The sequence below is a fragment of the Monosiga brevicollis genome, genomic scaffold (genome assembly GCF_000002865.3).
Source record: "Monosiga brevicollis MX1 MONBRscaffold_3 genomic scaffold, whole genome shotgun sequence".
NCBI lineage: Eukaryota > Choanoflagellata > Craspedida > Salpingoecidae > Monosiga > Monosiga brevicollis.
Window position 1 is genome coordinate 1,918,576 of NW_001865040.1, and position 20,910 is coordinate 1,939,485.

General features: G+C 55.3%; 5 protein-coding genes across 5 annotated transcripts; 3 read left to right on the plus strand and 2 right to left on the minus strand.

Moving 5' to 3' along the window:
• Nucleotides 1-748: 748 nt before the first annotated feature.
• On the plus strand, nt 749-2,329 carry MONBRDRAFT_31309 (uncharacterized protein; the record flags this gene model as incomplete). Its single annotated transcript, XM_001743102.1, has 6 exons — nt 749-889; nt 1,064-1,139; nt 1,165-1,371; nt 1,473-1,558; nt 1,620-1,694; nt 1,804-2,329. 6 exons carry the CDS (start codon nt 749-751, stop codon nt 2,110-2,112), a joined length of 894 nt encoding a protein of 297 aa, XP_001743154.1. The 3' UTR covers nt 2,113-2,329.
• Nucleotides 2,330-2,359: 30 nt separating this feature from the next.
• On the minus strand, nt 2,360-3,959 carry MONBRDRAFT_31310 (uncharacterized protein; the record flags this gene model as incomplete). The annotated part of the gene is made up of 6 exons (XM_001743427.1): nt 3,768-3,959; nt 3,090-3,664; nt 2,968-3,016; nt 2,737-2,814; nt 2,557-2,651; nt 2,360-2,468 (listed from the first exon to the last, which is right to left on the minus strand). Exons 1-6 carry the CDS (start codon nt 3,945-3,947, stop codon nt 2,360-2,362), a joined length of 1,086 nt encoding a protein of 361 aa, XP_001743479.1. The 5' UTR covers nt 3,948-3,959.
• Nucleotides 3,960-4,386: 427 nt separating this feature from the next.
• MONBRDRAFT_31311 (uncharacterized protein) lies at nt 4,387-6,747 on the plus strand. Its single transcript, XM_001743103.1, has 5 exons — nt 4,387-4,494; nt 4,637-5,167; nt 5,305-5,350; nt 5,476-5,898; nt 6,077-6,747. The coding sequence occupies exons 2-5, from the start codon at nt 4,682-4,684 to the stop codon at nt 6,493-6,495; spliced, it is 1,374 nt and encodes a 457-aa protein (XP_001743155.1). The 5' UTR covers nt 4,387-4,494; nt 4,637-4,681; the 3' UTR covers nt 6,496-6,747.
• Nucleotides 6,748-10,019: 3,272 nt separating this feature from the next.
• MONBRDRAFT_17728 (uncharacterized protein) lies at nt 10,020-12,324 on the minus strand (the record flags this gene model as incomplete). Its single annotated transcript, XM_001743428.1, has 3 exons — nt 10,020-10,931; nt 11,173-12,038; nt 12,078-12,324. 3 exons carry the CDS (start codon nt 12,322-12,324, stop codon nt 10,356-10,358), a joined length of 1,689 nt encoding a protein of 562 aa, XP_001743480.1. The 3' UTR covers nt 10,020-10,355.
• Nucleotides 12,325-17,961: 5,637 nt separating this feature from the next.
• On the plus strand, nt 17,962-20,320 carry MONBRDRAFT_35988 (uncharacterized protein; the record flags this gene model as incomplete). Its single annotated transcript, XM_001743104.1, has 5 exons — nt 17,962-17,993; nt 18,164-18,389; nt 18,620-18,729; nt 18,879-20,033; nt 20,194-20,320. The coding sequence occupies 5 exons, from the start codon at nt 17,962-17,964 to the stop codon at nt 20,318-20,320; spliced, it is 1,650 nt and encodes a 549-aa protein (XP_001743156.1).
• Nucleotides 20,321-20,910: the final 590 nt, after the last annotated feature.

Genomic DNA, 20,910 nt, shown 5'->3' on the forward strand with positions numbered 1-20,910 from the left:
TCTGCCACCAAGGCTCTATTTAGGGTGCCGCAGAGCGTGCGTTCCTCTAGCTTTGTTCAAGGGCAACGGGCATGCGGGACAACAATAATATGATAAGATTTTGATTTGAGGCGGCTCTCCGCTCAAGCTTGCAGCATGATGGCATTTTGACCGAAAGCAGCAAGGTCAAACCTGATCCCGCAGGCGCTGGGTGTGGGACAGACGAGCACGCTTGCTTGATCCCCTCGATCGACAACGGCTCCCGCTGTTCATAACACGCTTTGGGGTGACAACGCCATCGGTTAGCTGTGTGGAGTAGGCACCAGCAACCAGACAAAACAGAATGCGTGAGAATTTGCGACGTCAATTCTGACTCAACGCGACGATGTGTGACCTGGTGGATGCATGTATCGTCCGGGTCCTTTTGAGGTGTTTGCAAAGTCTTGACGTTTTCATCGCGCTCGGGCTGCTCTGTGGTGTTTAGGGGCAAAACAGATCGTGCACTTTGCCGAAAACCGCTCAAGCGGCTTGAGCGCCGTGGGCGAGCCGGCTGGGGCGAGCCTGCCAAGGATTGTTGGTGGGCCTGCTCTGTCGAGCTCGAGTCACCAACGAGGGCTAACGCCCGTCGTCGCGCCTGATCATCACCAGCGGATCGCCGAGCTCGATGCCAAACTCGGCTCATCCTAGAGGTCTCCACGTCTGCCGGTGCAAATCCACTTTCAACAATAGCGTCCTCTCAACCACCGTGTCTTGTGCATCAAGTCTCAAAATGCCATCGCTGGCATCAAGACGCTGCATGCAGTGGGAGAACCTGACAAACACACCAAGAGAGAGAGAGAGAGGTTTGAATTTCCGCGCCAACCCCGATAATACACACGTAAATGCGGGATTCTGGGATGACAGCAATCATGTGCGTGGGGCCGGTGCGTGGGAGGGGAGAGAGAGAGAGAGACTGAGAGAGAGAGAGAGAGAGAGAGAGAGAATTTGAATTGGCGAGAACGTTCTTCCTTTGTTTCTTTCAGCTCTCTCTCTCTCTCGCGCTTCTCTCTCCTTTTTCCTTGTTTGTGCAATTTATTTGCTCCAGGTTCACTTCTTTGGGGCTCGGGGCGTTGGTCTCTGTCGCTGCGAAGAGGCGGAAGGAAGTAGGGGTCAAGCCTGTGGTTCGTGGCTTGTGCCGTTGGCCAGGATTGCTTGTAATCCTTTTGGTTTCGCACTGCCATCTGGCTCGTGCTGCTGGCTGGACGGGTCAGTCGCACCGCGTCATGGCCAATCCCGACCAGGTGCTGCAACTCTATCAAGAGGCCCTTGCTATCGGCCGTGCTTGGGCCGAGTCGGGTATCTCTGCGGATCTTGGTCTCTTGAGCCAGAACCTTCCAGATGTTATGCTTGAAGGTGAGGCCTCCATTGGACGGTTTCAGCCTGTGGCGAATGTGCTGGGCAAGGGATTGTCACTTCACGAACATGGTGCACCCTGGCGCCCTCGGGCGCAATAGATTTACACGCCGAGATCTTGGGCGTGGCGACAGCCATGGTCTTGAACGTGAGCGAAGGCCGCAAGCTGGCTCTCTTTCGCGAAGAGGTGGGTCACATCGCTCACACAGATCTCTACGCCTTGGCTAATGTTCGCCGCACCATGACAGATTGATCGATTCATGCGGGAAAACGATGCATATGGTTTAATGGCCTCGCGCTCTGGCGAGCCTTGGTTTGCCAAGGTGAGTGAGCCTCGCCGCTGGTAATGGTGCCCATCATGCTGTAGTGCCACTTCTGCTGCTCTCTCCAGACCGGCTCCGTGACAGCCTTTTGCACGACGCTGCTCTCTAGGATATTGTGCAGCTTGTGTGCGAGCTGCTGCTCTTTGAGGACCCGAGTAGCATCCAGCGCGAGCTGGCTGCCGTGGTGATGGAGCTGGTAATCGTCTTTGGCTACGACGCCATGACCCTTTTGGGGTTTGTGCTGGTACTTCGATGCAAGTACATGCTGGGTCGGGGCAGCACGCGCCCTGATGAATCAGGTCATTTGCTGGACTTTGTCACCACCGCCATTCGGCAGGCCAATGCCTACCTCATCTCCGAGCACGCGGGCAGCGCTGATCTGTCCCAACTTGTGCAAAGCCTGTCGCTTCCTTATTAAGATGCTGGGTCTTTGACTCAGCTGGCTTTTTGAATGTTTCCGTGTTGTCCGACCTGTGCTCGATAAGCTCCAATAGAAGTGTTGCGTGCGCGATGGCGTTCGTGGCGGTAATAATTTCAAAGGATAGGCTCCTGCTTTTCTATTTCAATTATGTTTTCCAGGTTGTCATGATGGTCAGGATTGGCTGCTAAAAGCTGCAATTGATTTGGCGTTCCCCACGGCGTGTTTGAAAGGACCCGAAGCCAGGCTACAGCTCGTCGTGAAAAGTGTTGCGCAGAAGGCGGCGGATGCGACGTTTCATTTTACCGTAGACGTCCTGCAAGTCTGTGTGGATTTCTTGCTCTAGCTTGAGTGAACTGCACAATTGTCCATGCAGTCATGTACCCCACCACGTCAGCCCAGGGCAGCAGAAACCAGACGATGTGCAGTGGCAGCGAATCATACCGCACACGACTCAGGGCTTGGCAACACTCCATCGTCTCAGCTTGAGATAACTCGTGGTCTCCATTGGCATCGCATGCCCGAAACACAATGTAGGCCTATTGTTGATGGCTCGGGTGAAGGGAGGTGCTCGAGACTGCGGTGCTGCCAAAAACCATGGACGATGAGGCAACCACTGCAAACCTCATTGACGCAGTGGAGGAAATGGCGCAAGTCGGCAATGGCCATAATCTCGCTCGTGTCCAACACGCCGTCCTTGTTCTGCGCAAAGCTCACACGCAGTCGATACCTCACCAGGTGAGCACGGCCCGAGGCACGTTGAACTTTGTCAAAGAACACACGAAAACTGGGGAGAGGAAGTCGCAGAAAACGGCAAGCACAACGGCAATGGCAAACGCGGGGGACAGAGCTGACCACATCCAAATTGGCATTGAATTCGCGAATGCGCTCCTGTTCCTCCGAGCTACAGAGAGTCAAGGACGCGGTCAGTCCTTCCTGCTTTCGAGTTGAACGGAGTAAGGCGGGCGCGTGCAGACCGGTGATCAAAGGCTTGGGCCGAAAAGTGATTGCTGGCATCGTCTTCCACCATCATGGTGCCGTTGAGGAATTCAGCCTGGGAAAGGCGGCGATCGCCGTCGCGGTCCATTGTGTCGAGTAATTGACCGGCATGGCGAGCTAGCACAAGCATGTTGAACTCGGGGGCATAAAAGTGCATAAATTCCTCGCTGGACAGTGCGCCGTCCGCGTTGACATCGCTTTGCTCAAAAATGATGGTTTGTAGATTGTCGTCAAGGTTGGCGGGGTGCCGAAAGCCCTCCAAGTCCTCCAGGCGTAGCGACTCGCGACCAGCACGGCGGCAAAGCTTGTCAAATTGCCACCGGGCATTGTCCTCAATCTGAACGGCCCCACGGCTGACGGCTGCAACAAAAAATTCGACCACTTCATCGAGAAAGAGCCGTTGATCACGGTTCCAATCCATGGCTTCAAAGAGAGGCTGCAAATCCTCAGTCGCCACGTCTGCGGCGGTGCAGCGGTCGGGTCCGAGCGTGGACCGAAACTTCTGCTGATTGAAGGTGGCATAGGCCTGGGCAGCCTGCTGTCCTTGAGACTCCTGTGAGCATCGCAGTGGACATGTAAACCGATGATCATGCCGGGCTGGGAAGCGTGCAACTATGAAAATAAAAAAAAGAGCCAACGGTGAACGGAGACAGTACCTCGGCTGCAGCCACGTCGACGTGGTCCAGCAGGCCGTGGAGAATCATCTGAATGTTGCGGTGAGCCATGATGCGAGGCAAGGGGGCAGCTGCTGTGGGGCCAGTCCATGGGCCCAGCAGCCCAAGGATCATCATCAAGGTCATTCCCATGTATCCCCACCTCTGCCTGCACAACTCCATGCCTGTCGGTCGCGAGGGAGCCCTCTGCCACTGCCGCCACCGCCACCGTATCTGATCAAATTTTTTTTATGTTTTCTTTCAAGAGCGGGTCTTGGGCATCGAGTCAAAACACACTCACTCGTTTCGCCTGCTGTTGCTACGATGAGGCAATCGCCAACTTCACTGCCTTCGCCCTTGTTGCTTTCTTGGTTGTTGCATGACTGTTGCAACCCGTTGGTTGGAGCTCTTACTCTGAGAGAGAGAGAGAGAGCGAGAGAGAGAGATGTGTGTGTGTGTGTGTGTGTGTGTGTGTGTGTGTGTGTGTGTGTGTGCTGACAATTCCATGCAGTGCACGTTGCACACATGGTTGAATATGTGAAAGTGATTACAGTGCCCTTACACCCTCACACACCCTCTCACATTTTTCTCTCTCGCTCGCTGGCAGCGCCGAGTCATTTTTCGCTGCTCGGCGCCGTTCAGCTTGATCTTACTCCATCAGGTGCCGCGTAATATCTCGCACGCGGCTTCAAGTTGGTTCTTAGCATCATCTCATCGCGACTATCACCGGGTGAGTCACTGGAGACTTTGTCCACCATGAAGCTAGACGGGAGGGGAACGGCTGGTGTGACCAAGCACCGAAAGCAGACGGCACTGAGGCTCTGAGTTGCGTGCGAGCTGGCTCACTGGTGTCTTGCCCCATTGTCTTTCAGTGACTGTGTGGCACCTCTGCTCAGAATATCTGCCACGACTGCAACATGGCTAGCGTTGCCAGTCGCCAACAGGACGTTGGCCTGACCAAGCCGGCAACTGCCAAGACCAGCACGACCAACACCGGCAAAGCTGGTCCCAAGGCTCCTGTCCAGCCGCGCCAGGAAATGGCTGATCCACGCACATGCAATCCCCGGCTCTTCCCAGGCATGCTGGCATTGGCCCTTTGCGCACGCAGCAATCAACACTCTGCTCAGGCCATTGCAGAAGGACGCGCCCGCGAAGCCAACTCACGCATCGTCAACTGGATGACGGCCGAATGGCTCCCCAGCACGAACAAAAACTTTGAGCTTTTGACTGGCCGCGTTGGTGACTGCACCTACTACTTTTTCTCTCGCACAGCGCGTGTTGTCTGTGAAGATCTTTACGGTGGCTTTGTGGCCATTTACGCCCCCAGTACCACTGCTGACAGCAACACCCAACCCTCATCTCGTGCCTCGAAAGACCTCCTGTGCATTGCCGCTCTTCACAAGGTCTGCAGGCCTCATTCTTTGCCCTGCCCCGCGCTCCGCCGCCGCTTCTCCCGTCCCCAGCTCGCAGCAGCGTCCTGGTTTGATTGTTTCACCCCATTTCTCCCTGTCCCTCACCGCGCTCTGCTCTGTCTGACCAGGATGAGGCCATTTATGCCTGGGATCTTGCAAGCTTGCTGACACAAGGTTTGAAACGACTGGCTGCTTAATGTAGAGCCTCAGTGCCTCAAAGACATGTCGCTGTCTCTTCTCTCCCCTTTGCTCTTTCATGCCTGACTCACCTTGCGTGTTGACTCGTTCCTATGGTCCAGGATCCTACTTTTTGACCTTTGGTTTGTCTATCGGCTTACCTGCCAGCGTTATCGTGCCCTACCGCCAGCGCCTCGAGCAGCTCTTGGCTTTTCCCGAGCTCTCGCAGGGGCAGCTGCCCAACATGGCCACCCTTTCAGAGCACCTTTCGCAAATCACCTTTGAGGCCGGGTGCAAGCTTCACGATATCCTAAAGCATATGGTCGCGGCCTGGTCTGGTCCTGGGCCCTTGGCTGCTGATCCTTTGCTCAGTGCTGCTGGTCAGGAAACCCTCTTTGCACGGGGCGATGCCTTTGAGCGCCAGTCAAATCAGCCCGTGGCTCCATTGGAAGTGGACCGGGCAGATCTTTCGCCTGACCTCGTGCGTGCCGTTGACACGTACAACCTTTGCGTTGCCGTGTCTAATAAAATTGACAACGGCCAAGGTATGCTTCTGCCTGCCTTTCCCCCCTCCTCTCCTCCTCCATCCGAAAGCCTCGTTTTTTTTTTCTTCTCTCTCTCTCTCTCTCTTTCTCTCTCCCTCCAAATCTCCAAATCTCCAAAGCTCGCCCGCTTTAGTGCCTTGTGTCACCACTCACCACTTTGTTTTGGCCATCTGCACAGAAGCACCATCGCGCGAAGTCAAGTGGGCTGACTTGGACGATGCCCTGAAGGAGCTGGTTGAGCACGTCATTTTGTGTGGCCTGAGCTATGTCTCTCATCTAAAGATGCCACACTCCCTCGATACCCAACAGAACAGCTCCATTTTTACTCGCAACTGCATTGCTCAGACCATTGTACGCACCTCGGGTGTAATGCAGCCACCTGCCCGCAGTCCCGGTTTGGATAGCGTGCTGGCTGATAAGCGTCCTTTTGAGGATCTGGTTCTGCACGCTGATCTTGACAATGAACACACCATCATGCCCGACGCCCTGCGCGAGTACATGCAAAGCGCCACGATTGATAACATGATGACACAGATTCAAAACGCCATTGATACTTTCACCGAGCGCAAGTCAGCCAAACTTCTGGCTGATGCGTAGTCCTTTCTTTCGTCTGGTCTCATTCAAGCACGAAATAATTAGAAATGGCTTGGCCTGGGCGTTGCTTGTTGGCATGCCTTTGAGGTGTACGCCGGATCCCCTTCATGCTCACGCTGATGCCAGCCATGCCTGCCCCGACGTGTGATCGCCTTCCAACTGGCTTATCAGCTTTCAGCGCATTTATTTTCTTGGGTCGTGTCAAATTGGCATCTCTTCTCCATTGCTGAGCAGGGTTAATTGAAAGATGCAATTGTGTGCCCCATTGACACGCTTTGGCGCATGGTTCGTTGATGACCCAAGCCTTTCAGCACCTTGAAGCTCCCCGAAAGCATCACCAACTTGGGATTGAGGGCAGGGCAGCTCGAGGTGGGTGGCACAACCACAATTTTGCACACAAAGGGTGCAACGGCTCACATAACGTAAGAAGCTTTCCTCATCTTGACAACACAGCCCAAGAAGCGCTGTTCCGTGGCTTTTGTTGCAAACTGTCAACCATGATTTTGACGCAGACACTTTAGTTTGTGCCAATGATGCCTGCCTCGGCCAGCTTGGCAATCTTGTTGGCAATTTCCGGGTTCTTCAAGTGCCTATCGACATGCAAGATAACAAACACACACACACACACACACACATGAGGCCGGTTGACAGACGGACACACCCTGGGCTCTTCGATGGCGATGCTTCAGCGGCTTGGCAGGCACGTACTCGCGCAGCGCATTGGGATCCTGGCTCATCTGTTGCAGGATCTGCTGCATGACTGGATCTGCCATGATTTGCTGGATCTCGGGGTCCTGCATGGCTTGCTGTGCACGCTCCTCGCGGCTCAGACCAACACCCCGCTTGCCCATGGCCACCTGCAAGATAAAAGGAGATCCCCACCAACGGGCAATGCAGTGAGCTAGGCCGAGAAACCAAGGTTGCAGTTGCTACCACCGCCTGCACACGCACGTTTCGGAGTCCTTCGTGGGCCTCAGACACATTGGGGTCCAGCTCGAGCGCCTGTGAACAATGCAGGTGGTCGCCGTGCGTTAGAAGAGAGCTCAAAGGGCTGCACGCTCGCGGTCAGTGCCTTTTCGCTCTGCGTGACGTACGCGGTTGTACGCCTTCTCAGCGTCGGAGAACTGTTTCAGCACAAGATGAATGTTGCCCTTGCGCAAATGTCCTACAACACCAAACACATCTTTAGTCCTGATGCACAACAACACGTATTCACGCCATAGTTCATGACACACCCTTAACAAACTCCGGGTCCAGCGTAATGCAGGTGTTGCAGTCATCCAGCGCCAGGTTGAACTCGGCAAGCTTGGAGTAGGCAGCTGCACGGTTGCTGTACAACTTAGCATCAGATGGGTCGCGCTTGATGGCATCCGAGTAAAACTTCAGGGCACCCGGGAAATCTCCAGCCTTGAACAACTCGTTGCCTTGAGCCTTGGCCTCTTGAGCCTTGGCAGGGTCCAAATAAGCTTTGCGCTCCTCCTCCTTCAAAGCCTTTTCGGCCTTCTTGCGCTGGGTCAGGTAGTCTGAGGCACGGTCGTTGGCGATGGCCTTGTCATACCACCGCACGGCGTCTTTCCACTTGGACTGAACCGAATAAGCCTTGCCAACTCGGGCATAAGCCTTGGCAATCAGCTTGTAGTCGGCACGGTTATCCTGGCCCACCTTTAAAAAAAAAAAAAAAAAATAAAAAATAAAATGAAACAGAAAAGAAAAAGCAAAAAACGACAACACACATGTGGATATCAATGCGCTTGACAATGCTCAAAATGGGGCATCTCGTCCAGGCCTGGGTGTGCTCCAGATCGTTTCCTTTGCCATGGACGTACCTCTGCTGCCTTCGTGCAGATTTCGATGCAGTTTTCAAAATCCTTCTGCTCCAGGTACACAGCTCCAAGATTGAGAAGGAAAACCATGTTCGTTGGCACAAGCTCCGAGGCAGCCTTGTAGTGCTAAACCACGGTAGGCAACAACGAGGCCCCACACAGCCAATTATAGGCATGAGGCATGCTGGTGTATGGGTCACAAAGAGTCAATCAAGGGGGGATCGGGGTTGGAACCAGACACGCTGCATTCAGCACCAACCTTGATGGCAGTCTCAAAGTCCTTCTTCTTGTATGCCTGAGTACCCTTTTCTTTCTCGGCCGCAGCTTGCTTCTGCTTTGCCGCAACCTCGGGATCGACGTCTTCAGCGGGCTCCTCCTCAGCCTTGGGCTCGGGCTCAGCAGCCTTGGGTTCAGGTGCCTTGGGTTCAGGTGCCGCGGGCTCATCGCTGGCTGTATCCATTCCCTCGGATATATCAATGTTGTTACCCATCAGCACACCCATGCACATGAGCAGGCGCTGATCAAAGTTGTTGGCAATGGCAGCCGGATTGGCCCGAATGGCCTCGAGTGTGGCACGGAAGGAGGGGTCCGCCAAAAAGGCGGCCGTCTTGGGGTCCGCTGCCAACTTCTCAATGGCGCCGGGGGCCGAGAACATCTGAGCAATCTGCATCATGCCATTGTCTGGCGACTTCATGGATTGTGCCAGGGCGCGTTCAGAGTCAGTCTTGCCATTTTGCAGCATGGCATTGTTAGCATCGTATTTCAGGCCCTATGTAGTCGTCAGTCATTGATGTGAGTGTAAGAACAATCAAAAAAAAAAAAAAAAAAAAAAAAAAAAAAAAAAAAAAAAAAAAAAAAAAAAAAAAAAAAAAAAGCTCAAGCACACCTCTTCATAGGCTTCGAGGGCAGCCGCAAAATCCTTCTGGCCGAAAAGAGCCGCGCCCTTGCGACCGTAGCCCTGCCACGCGCATATGTTATGTGCCAAGACGCATTGGTGTAAGAGCACAGTCCAGGGGCGACAGGCTTCCATCGCACGCTGGTGCCATTGGTCCGTGCGTAAGGCAGTGGTGCCCGGCGTACCTTGCCCCAATCCTTCTTGAGGGCAATCGTCTTCTCAGCATCGGCCAAGGCCTGGTCGAATTGGTTCAGAGAGGCGTAGGAGGCACTGCGGTTGGAGTAGAGCACATGGTTGCTTCCGTCAACCTCAATGGCCTTGGTGAAAAACTCGATGGCCTTTTTGAAATCCTTCGCGGCAAAGGCGGCATTGCCTTGAGCCTTGAGTTCGTCAGCCTGGAATAGTATGGAGAGCTCGACAGGGTTAGAAGGGGTACACAGGAGGCGGGCAACAGCGTTGAGCGGCAGGTCGCGCAAGAGGGACGTGGGAAGGGCCTTCGTACCATGATTTTAGTCACACAAATTTTTTTCTAGCCTGCAACGTGTGTACACTGCACATGGGTCGAGCAGCGCAAGAGCAATAATCAGGTCTTGAGTAGGCGAAACGAGCAGGGCTTCAGGCGAAGCCGCAGCGGATCAGGAACATCAATCTTGACTGGCTGCTTTTCAACGTGGCCAGGCGTAGCCGTTCTCCCTGGTCTCATCTCTCGTACGAAGCCAGCCAAAGCAAACAGAAGAGCGGGTATCCCTTGCGCAGAGCCCTTTTCCCCCCACGCACACCACTCACCCTGATCGTCGTCCGTCCGTCCGTCCGTCAATCGGTCAATTCCGAGAGAGAGAGAGAGAGAGAGAGAAAACTGCGCCAACTCAACACCTCACTGAACAAAACACGTCAGCGTCATCTCAATCACATGCACACACTCACACTCACACACACACATGTGTGTCTTGTCTTTGCTTTTCGTTTGATCTGACATTCGTGTGTGTGGGATCAACTTGTTTCCAGAAGGAGAGCGAAGGAAACGACAAGCAACCCTCTAGCTCATGCTTCTACTAGGAGTGAGGGTGCTCGGAACAAGCTCGAATAAAAAGAATTGGATCATGCTTTCTAAGCCTGCTGGCATTCGGACAATGGGGGACCACGGGTTAAATGAGCTCCTCCGCCTCGTCCGCGGGTATGGTGGAAGGCTCATCCTCATCACTGTCATCGTCATCCTCTTCCTGGTGAACGGCGGTCGGCTTGGTGGCGCTGGTGGCAGGAGCTTCGTCCTCAGAATCGGCCTCAGAGTCCGATGAGCCTTCTTCAACGACGACCCGTCGTGCACCGGCGACGCCGGCTGGCATCGGCCGACCGTCACCCATGTCTGAATCATCGTCCGAGTCCATGTCCGTAGCCAATGTCTCTTCATGCCACTTGCGTAGAACGTCAGGACCCGCTTCCATCCAGTCCTCATGCCACACGCACAGGTCACCGAAATTGGGCAGGGATGCCAGAATTGAGGCACCTTGCAGCGCTGCATGCTGCCGGTGCGGATGTGCATGCACGGTCACCTGGACCGAAGAGGGCAGCAAATGCTTGAGCTCATTGGTCAGCCGCTCAGGTAAGCCGGGTAGCAGACTGCCACCACCGGCCAGGTAAATGTTGCGAGACAATGCCTTGCGCATGTCGATAGGAGACGACATGATGGCGTTGTATACCAAGTCATGTAGGCCAGGTACATCCTGTCGAGCCAAAAAAAGACAGAACAAAAACCAATGAACGGAAAGACAGGGCGGGGGCGGGAGCAAAGACCACAGATTGGGGAGCAGGAGATGGATAGATTGACTGCGGTCAATGGGGTGATGCAAACTTAGAAAAGCACGGATTTAAAGACGAGTTCGCAAAAGGAAGAGGTGTGTGTGTGAGTGTGTGTGTGTGTGTGTGTGTGGCCTAATGCCATGACCTAAAGTTTTGTCGACGCACCTTGCCCCACAAAACAGGCTGAAATAGGCCTTCGGCGCAGCGGAATCGCTGACCCGCAAGACTAAATGTTTTGGTGCCATCAGGCAGCGCAAACCGCCGAACATCCACATGACCCGCATCTATCAAGCCCTTGTCATCATCCTGAGCCGACTGGTAATAGTCGCGCGCCACATAGGCCAGCCGTTCCTTAACGTAGCGGCCTACGTAATGCTCGACTGGCGAAAAGAAGCGATGTCCTGCCTCAGACATCATTCGAGTCAGTGATTCCGAGATGAAGCCGCCACCCAGCCGCATCTTCGTCACGCCCTTTTCAATGACGTAGCCCGAATCAAGGGGAATAATGTCCAGGCGATCACCAATGTCCACAATCACGCCCGTCGTGGCGTTGTATGAGTACATGGACAAGAGGGCTTGATGCTTCATGTACAGGGCTGGTACATTGTACGTCTCAAAGAGAACCTCAGCAATCTTTGCCCGCTCTCGGTCGGAGGTAAACTGTGGCTCTGTCACAATCAAGGGCCGTTCCGTCGACTCGACCTCGAGGCGCTGGAAAAGATCACCATACAACACCTCGAGTGCATCTGCATCCATCGAGTCGGAAAAGTTGGTGGCGCTGCGCAGCGGAAACTGAATGGACGACTTGGTGCGCACCGCGGGCATCAGGGCGTCCATGCCGCAACGCATCTTCCCCGTCCCCTCGCGCGGCTTAGCCACGCACGCAGGCATGTAGATTGACGGCCAGGCCGTGCCTCGAGGATCTGCAAAGCCAGCCCGAGCCGAGCAGCTACCAATGTCGAAAATGAGCGCCAGGTGGCCGTCGGTGCCCTGGCCCGCACCGTCGGTGGTTGCAGCACTGCTACCACCAGCTCCCGCGCCCATACCAGCGGGACCGGCTGCGTGACGACGGAAGGTGTTGGCTTCGTCGTCCAAGGCAGCCTTCCAGTCCTCCAGCTCCTGTGTGCTGCTGGCTCGTAAGGTCATGGTCGTCTTCTTGCGCGGGTCGAAAATTTCAAGCAAATTGCCGCCCTTGTAGCTAATGTCCGAGCCACGCAGTCGGATAAAGCCCGAAGCTCGATCTGACTTGTCATCATCATAGTAAAACAATTCACCCTCGCGCACTTTGAAGTAGCGGCGATGCCAGCGCCGAATCATCGTGGATTTTTGTCGGCCCTTGGGCAACTTTTCCAAGTAACCCTCAATGCGCACGTTGCCCTTGCTAAAGACGTTAAGGAGGGCGTCGCTGTCACCCGACTTGTCCAGCTTCTCGGGGCGACGCGTGTCATAGAGGGCCTTGAGCACGGCCGTGGGGTCCCAATCTTGCACTTGTGCAAAGCGATCCAGGTCCACATCTTCATCACCTGCCTTGAAGTCGATGTTGCCATACTGGTCCACCAGGTAATCGCCTTCGACATGCAGCTGCTTTTCATCGTCGTCGAGCGGAACTGTTTTGCTGCCGCGACGGGCTCCGCGCATGGTTGTAATGGTTTCCACCTTTTTGCGGTGAGCCTTCTCCCCCTGACCCACCACCTCATACGTCGTCGTTGTTTCGACTTCCACAAGCCCGTCCTCGTCTGCCCGGTGCAAAGCCCGGGTCCAGCGGTCCAGCAGCTCAGCTTCCTGTGCCTTGAGCTGCCACTCCATACCGGACCGAAGAAGAATATCCACGTGCTGAGCGGCAATGCCCAGGCCCTCCAGATCAGCGGCTTTCAGGCCCGTGACCACGCGCAAATCGTCATAACCCGAACCGACAAAGGTCTCCACGTACTCGGCCAAATCGTTGCTGCGGAGCCAGCCAGATACCGTCACAGGCAGGGTGCTGATGACAGTTTCTTCTGTCTGAGCCACGCCGTCCTCGGAGACAGACTCACGAACTGACTTGCGTTGTTTGGGCACGGTAACGCGCACGGGTCGGCCGTGCTTTACACGGTCGGTGGCGAGTGAGTCAAAAAGGTCCTCATCGATAGGCTCTTCGTCCAGGGTGGCAGGGACGGCCTCCTCCTCATCCAGACCGGCAGCCTTGGCTTTGAGGCGGTCGGCCAGCTCAAAATGAGTGGTGCAGCCGCGAAAGCTGGTGCTCGTGACTTCGCCCAACATATCAAGGTAGCTGCGCGGAAGTGCAGCGAGTTCACCACGGTCGTAGTCAGCTAGATTGCAAGTAAACCTTTCAAGGCGGCCCAGCTCAAGGAGCTCCTCATCAGCCTGTAAAAAGCGGTGGAGCTCTGGCTCATCATGCAACAGTGGGTCACGTGCAAGTAGGGTAAAAAATTGACTTAGCTCTTCCAGGGCCACGTCGTCCTCGGATATTTCCGGCAGCTTTTCAGCCACGGGCTGCTTGGTGGTGGCCTGCAGCTCATGTGCAATCCATTCAATCTCTTCCTGAGTACGACGCACAGTGCTCTCCGAGGCTTTGAACCGCGTCTCGTCTGTGACAAAGTGTACTTCATAGTCCATGAAGGAGTCTTCTTCCCACGTCCAAGTCATCGGGTTGCTGATGCTCACGCGCGTGGGCACGTGCTCAGCCTCAATATCATGCAAGAGGGCGGTAAGAGCTGCAATCGCATCGTGGTGCTGACCATGGCCAGACGGGCTACTATGTTTGGGGCTCGCGTTGCGGCTGAAGCCGGAGGCCTGTGAGGCTAGAGACCGTTTGGAGAACAGGCCCATGCTCGCCAATACTGCAAAGTTGTCATCATCTATCGCGCACCACAGGTCGAGCCGCACGAGGCAGAAGACATATGAGCGGTCGACGCGCTGACAGACACAGACACAGACACAGACACAGACACAGACACAGACACAGACACAGACACAAACACAGACACAGACACAGACACAGACACAGACACAGACACAGACACAGACACAGACACAGACACAGACACAGGCACAGACAAAGAGACAGAGACAGAGACAGAGACAGAGACAGAGACAGAGACAGAGACAGACACAGAGACAGAGACAGAGACAGACACAGGCACAGGCACAGACACAGACACAGACACAGACACAGGCACAGACACAGGCACAGAGACACAGAGGCGGGCAACCAGGCAGACAGCCAGCCAGGCAGACGTCAAGATCCTGCATTTACATAGGCACAAGTGCACATAAAACAAACGAATAAAACAACAACCCTCCCACCACACAATTATCAAGCACGAATAATGGTAAACCTTGGCCATCAAGCTTGATGAATTCGGCGGCCGTCGTTTCCTTGTCCTTGTCCCCATGGTCTATGTTTTCTGTGAGCACGTTTGGTGAACAGGAAATGTCAAAGTGAGGTGGCGACGCGCGGCATGCTAAAATCGAGCAAGGTTGATACAACATCGGGGAAGAACAGGCTGGTCAAACTTGGGGCTTGGGGCGTAGCATACCAAGGTCGAGGTCGCTGAGGTCATGGAGCGGCAGGCCCTTGGCTTGCAAAAGGGTGTTGCAATCGAGAAGCTTCTGACGATAGGCCTGGCGAATGCGAGCCACACGCGCATAGACTTGTCGCGTGAGCCGGGCGTCACCGTCAGCCTCGGCGACGGCCTTGCGTTGAAGATCCGGAAGCAACCGCAGCTGTTGTTCCAGTTTTTGCATACCCGCCTCCATGGCACGAGTTTCTTCATCTCCAGCAGTCGGAGCATCTACGGCTGAGCTGGCTTGGAAAGCCGCAAAGAGGTCTTCCTCTTCCTCCTCATCAGGGCGGTGTTGGCGGAGAAGGCGAGCATAGCGTTCCACCACGCCGTTCTCATCGTAACGCTCGAGTGGCGCAGGCAACAGGGAATGGAAAACAGAGCGCAACACCTTGGCGGCCTCAGCCAGGAGGCCATTGACGGCCAGCACGTCAGGATCATCATCATACTCGGCCAGCTCTTCTTCGCGCATCGGAAGTGGAAAGGGCAGGGCCCCAAGGCCTGATTCAGAGCTGAGTCCGACCGTGGGGTCAGCTGTATCGTCGGTTGAGGCGTTTTCGGCGTCCGCAGCAAAAGGGTTGACGTCGCCACGCAGCGAACCGCGACGAAGAAAGTCGGGGGCAAAAGGGTCAGCCGACTGCCCTTGCTGTAGACGGCGTTCGCGGGCTTCGGCGCGCTTACGAAAAGCTTCCTCACGGCGCTCCACCTCTTCGCGTTCCGCAGCCTCAAGAGCGGCCTGAGCTTCTGCTGCACGGCGCTGCTCGGCGTCTCGCTCGGCTTGCACCTCTTGCTGGGCCAACTCGAGGGCCATGCTTGCCTGCAAAGCTTCGTGCCGGGCTTTCTCGACGCGCTCTTGCTCTTCGGGGGTCAGCTCAGGCGCGGGTTGGACCTTGACTTTGATCGGAGCTGAGGGGCCCTTTTCAGCCTTGGGCGCTGGGGCTTGACCGCCAAAGGGGTTCCAAGCGGAGAGGCCATCGGTGGCAGTGGTCGGCACAGCAGAGGAAGGGGTGTCGCTCGGGCTGGAGGCGTCTTGCGAGGGTTCAGCGGCGTCATTTTTGGGCAAAGCGGACGCCGCCATAGCATCGTCTGACGCGTCCTCGATCACGGGGCCTGATACAGCCGACTCTGCTTGATGCGTTTCTTGATGATGGTCAGAATGTGTCAGAGGTGATGGGCTGCGGGTGGATTTGGTGCTTGAACTTGCACTGCTCTTTTTGGAGGGGTTGGCCTTGCCCTGGCGAGCACTCTGAGCCTTGGTGGTTGACTTGGTCTCGGATGCCACGGTCTTGCCTTTAACGCTGGGTTTGCGGGTCGAGGCGCTTCCGGCTGCCGTGACTTTTGCCGAATTTTGGGTCGAAGCCTTCCTGGCCACTGATGTTTTGGTGGTGGCAGAGGTCGGGCGACCTGCCGCACCCTTGGTCGACTTTGAGCCCGTCGACGTTGTGTTGTTGGCGGCGGACTTGGTGGCTTTGCTGGCAGTTTTACCGGTGCCGGCACTGGTGGCAGCAGTCTTGGCGGTCTTAGCAGTCTTGGCGGCGGCACTGGCCTTGGTTGGCTTGGGTGCTGCGACTGTTTTTGGGGTCTTTGAGGTAGAAGCCGGTGCTTTGGTAGCAGTGGACTTGGCCGAGTTGGAAGTGGATGTTCGTTGAACTGGGCCAGCAGGTTTGGGGGACGAACGATTGGGTGTGGGCCGTGGTGATGATCGACCCCTGGATGCGGTTCGGGTGAGGGAAGACGCTCCTGTCGTCGTGCCTTTGGCAATCTTACCAGTCCCAGCTTTCTTCTTGGAGGTGGCCTTGACGCTGGATGATTTTTTTGGGGTCGGGGTCGTTGCTGGTGTAGACGTTTCGCTGCTGGTAGTGTCCTCTGCGTCACTGCCCGCACCCGTAACTGGGTCTTCAGCAAGGTCCTCAGGCTCGTTCGCGGATGCGTCTTGGCCATGATCGCGGTCAGCAGACGCGACGGTGTCATCGGCCGCAATCGACGCTGGATCCTCAGAGGCATCACCCTGATTCTCTGCCTCAAGCTCATCGGTTTCATCATTGTCCTCATCCATGCCAAACAAAAGTCCGGTGGGAAGGCCTCGAGCCTGGTGTGCCGCCGCCGGTTGTGAGCTGAGATTCGCAACTAACAGATAGCGTTTGACGTGCACCACGACCATGCGCGAGGGCTCACCTGACCAGCACGGCGTTGTTCGCGCTCTCGAAGACGTCGTGCATTGTAGGCCTCTTCATCTTCCTCCTCGTGCTCAGGCGCGTCAATCTAAGGCAATGGAGGCGGAACGGGTGGGCATGGATCGGCTTGATTTGAGCGGATGGTCAAATTTCAGTGCCCAAGCGTGTTGCCGAGTGAGAATTTACGAGGCCAGTACCTGTGCAGTTGCAGCTGGTGTCGCACCTCCCTACCAAGTCACATACACAGACACAGACACAGACACGGACACAGACACAGACACACACACAGACACAGACACAGACACGGACACAGACACAGACACACACACAGACACAGACACAGACACAGACACAGACACAGAGGCGGTGAGCTGCTGCAAGAGACGCAGTGGCATCGAGCCGTAGACCACGGGGATACAAAGTGCATGCGCGAACCATGGTTGATTTCATGTCGGCTAGGTTATCATCAAACATCTTCATCATATCAGCAGCCTCTTGCCGCGCACGAGCAACGCGCGCAGCCTCATCCTCACTCTCCGCCATGACTTGAGGTGTTGCTTGAGCCCAACAGCGCCTCCCCGACCTGAGTCGAGCGCGATCAGCGGGCGCACAGTCCTTGCTCGTTCACTGTGCGTCTGCGCGAAAGAAGCCAAAGACCATCATCAACAACAACAACAACAAAAAGCAAAAAATGATCTTGATCAGAACAGGTGTTGTTGCCGACGTCCCGTCCATCCTTTCCAAAAGTTGTCGGACTACCGAGTAACACTTGGTACCATTAAGATCGGCTGACATTCTTGGTCACAACAACTTTTCAACGGCTTCAAGCCGTCGCTGGCCTGTTGGGGGCTGGAATGCAGCACAAGCTCAAAGTGTGACATTGTCAGACTTAACAGCAGTGAACCAAAGGACGCGCTTGCATTTGTTGTAACGGCGGCGATTCGCTTGACCTCAGCCGCCCGACGTTCGCTGTTTTTTTTTTTTCTTCTTCTTCGCAGCGGCAACGGCAGCTCCATTCGACCGGCTTTTGGCTGGAGCTGCATTTGATTGCCCCCCTCTCTGCCAAGGGAAAGGCAAGGAAGCAAGTTGCATTTCCTTTTTGGGGAGACTAGGACGTGTGGTGGTGCAACTTCCCCACCGCCTTTGTCTCTCCACTCGAGCCCTCTGCTCTGGACTCTGCTCGATTCTTTGACTCGTGACCTGATTGACCCGACACCATGTTCTACTCCGATGTGATCTTGGCCAAGCGGTGAGTTACAAACGTTTGCGAAAGATGGAGGCCGTCCGATTGTAACCTTCTGTGGGCATGCATCTGTCTCTGGCGCCCCCCTGCTTTTTTTTTTTTCGCCTCGTCAAAGGTCGCGACGTACCCGGCTGCCCCTCATCTCCATGTTCGTCCTCGAATGCTTGTGCTATCAGCGGTGCGCTGAGCAAAGTATGGGTGGCAGCTCATTGGACCAAGCGGCTGACCCGTAAGCAGATCAGTGATGCCAATGTTGTTGAGGCTTGCAATACCATCATCAAGCCGCCAGTCGAGCTAGCCCTGCGCACTTCAGGGCACTTGCTGCTCGGCGTGGTGAAGATCCACGACGAGAAGCAATCGACCCTCGTCTCCGACTGCAACTTGGCCTTTCATCGCATTCAGGTCCGGCCGAGATCTTCCCGTTGACTGGTCTGGGACTTTGCCGCCTCGTTCTTTCGCTGTTGGTGTCGGCAATGAGGAGGATTGGCGATTCTGTCGACAAATCGTTCCCGCCAAAATCCCTCTGTGAATTCTGACACCCCAGGACGTCTCTCTAGCGTGTGCCCCACTCACAACTGCTCGTGTGCATTCCTCTGATGATTGGGTGGTGGCGTCTATGGCGTTACATAAAGGTGGTCTTTCGCCCAGATGCCGTAGACGCTCCCAACACCACGGCTGCGTATGCCACCATCACCATGCAGGACGAGCTCGTGGACTTTGACGACAACATGTTTGACGAAGTGTGCGTCCTGGTTGTCTCATTTCTCATGCTTGCCACTTGGTGCAATTGTGATTTGGTTCTCTTGGCCATCGTGTTTCGATTTTCACGCCCCGTGGGCGCACAAAACTCATGGTCTCATGCTGACTTGTCAAACCCCTATCATCTGATAGAGAGTTGCCACCCCACGACGAGTTTATCGCCCCTCGCGACGACCTCATGATGGAGGAAGACTTTGTCACTTCATCTCAATTCCACGCGCGGGGGGCCGCGGACGAGCTTGATGATGCTTTCCCACCATTCATGGAGCCGGAAGTGGGTCGTCACGACACCACCGTCGAGCAGGGCCGCGATCGCGATGACACGACCATGTTTGAGGATACAATGGACAAACCCATGGAAACCTCCATGGCCCGGCTCAGCCCTGATCCCTTCCCACCCATGTTGGAAGACATGCCCGAGCCAGATTTGGCTGAGCCAGATGCGGCCCAACTTCAGGGCGGGGATGCCGCAGCTGACACCACCATGCCTGAATTGCCGGCAGCACCACACACGGCCACAGTGTGGAACGTGGTGGAGGATGCAGATGAAATTGAACTGCCGGCACGCGCCGCAGCCGCGCCTGCGCCAACTCGGCAGGGCAATCGACTATCCAAGCGCCGTTCGCGCAAGCTCGTCATTGACGCCGTCACCACCATCACCAATGCTGAGATGAAGGCCAATCTGGCACCTGGGGGCAACAATGACCTTTCTCTGCAACCCTGGAGTGCCGAATTTTGGTTGGCCGAGTGGCCGCAAACGGGCCAAAAGCGGCGCTTTGAGGAGCATTTTGACCTGACTGAGGCTTTGCAGCCCTCTCTGGTGGCGATTGCCGCCAACCCCACGGTCGCCGGCGTGCTGCGTAAACGATTCCGGCCCGTGCAGCGGGCTGATTACGTGCCCGAGCGCATTGTTGAGACAGAGCTTCCCTTTGTAAAGGAGGATCTGCCCGAGCCTGATGCGCCAGACTTCAACATGACCGAGGATATGCAGCCTGGAGCGGCTATCGACTTTGATTTGGAGCCACCCGAGTTTAACGACCCGCTTGTACCAGAGGCTGACACGGAGGAGGCCACAACCTCACTTGCGCAGTCAGCACGCAAGGCGGCGCCCGTGCGTGGCCTCGATGACGAGGAAGACGAGGAGGAGGATGAGATGCTAGTCACGTCGGCGCAGTTTGAGGCCGCGGGCTGGTCCAAGCGGACCAAGAAAATGTTGAGCAACTTTCAAACATACTTTCAAGAAACTGATGAGCTCAGCTATGAGACGCTCACGACAAATCACACTCGGTATGATATGCGTGCGACGCAACAGGGTCAAGGGACGGCGGGAAAGCCTCGAACTGTTGGCTGGGGGTGTGCTATATTTCCATGTCCTGTCTTGTACACACGCTCACGTCATTGGGTGGTGCTACTCCTGACCATGGCTGCGCTTGGTGTTGCGTTTTAGGCGGGCTGCGGCGCAGACGCTATTGGAGGTTCTCGTTCTCAAGTCCAAGGGCTTTATTGACGTTGAACAGGCTGAGCCGTTTGGCGACATTTCCCTGACAGCGCGCCCGCTGATGATGCAGTCGTGATTGCACAACGTGGGACGCCAGGCCGTTACGAATGAGGGCTGGCTTATTCGAATCGGACGTGTCCGGCTCTTACCTTTGTTCTTACCCCAGAGGGTTTTTGCTTTTGTTGGTGAATCTCGGCTCGTCGCTCTGTGGCTGCCTGCTCATGGCGTCCTGCCCTGCCTAGCTATGCCCAGTATCTTGCCGCTGTACAAATGTGTACTGGCCTCTCTCTTGCGTGTTTGTTTGCTGGCTTTTTCGTGTCGTCTGCGTGTCGGCTGCGTACACGTGCATGGCGGGCCATGTCCATTCTATCGAGAGGTTGCGAGGCACCAAAGCCGCTGCTCTTGTTGGTGTCAGCCCAATATTGTCTTTGTATGCTCTGCTACTTTTTCTTCTCAGTTTTTGGCTTGTTTTGCTGTCAACTTTCCATGGTGTCTGGGGCTTCTTCTATCCGCCACCGTGTGTGCTGCCGATTTTCCTTGGTTAATTGATGATTATGCACGACACAATGATCATGAAATCCTTTTTCGTGAAAAAAAAAAAAAAAAAAATCTTGGAAAAACAACTGCTCTTGTTCACATGTATGTCAATCAATTTTTGCACAACGA

Excerpts from the sequence above, each read along its gene's own strand:
- MONBRDRAFT_31311 (XM_001743103.1), top strand. The coding sequence starts at position 4,682 with ATGGCTAGCGTTGCCAGTCGCCAACAGGACGTTGGCCTGACCAAGCCG. Across the intron at positions 5,168-5,304 it reads GCATTGCCGCTCTTCACAAG|GATGAGGCCATTTATGCCTG; the intron begins GTCTGCAGGCCT and ends CTGTCTGACCAG. Across the intron at positions 5,351-5,475 it reads TGCAAGCTTGCTGACACAAG|GATCCTACTTTTTGACCTTT; the intron begins GTTTGAAACGAC and ends CCTATGGTCCAG.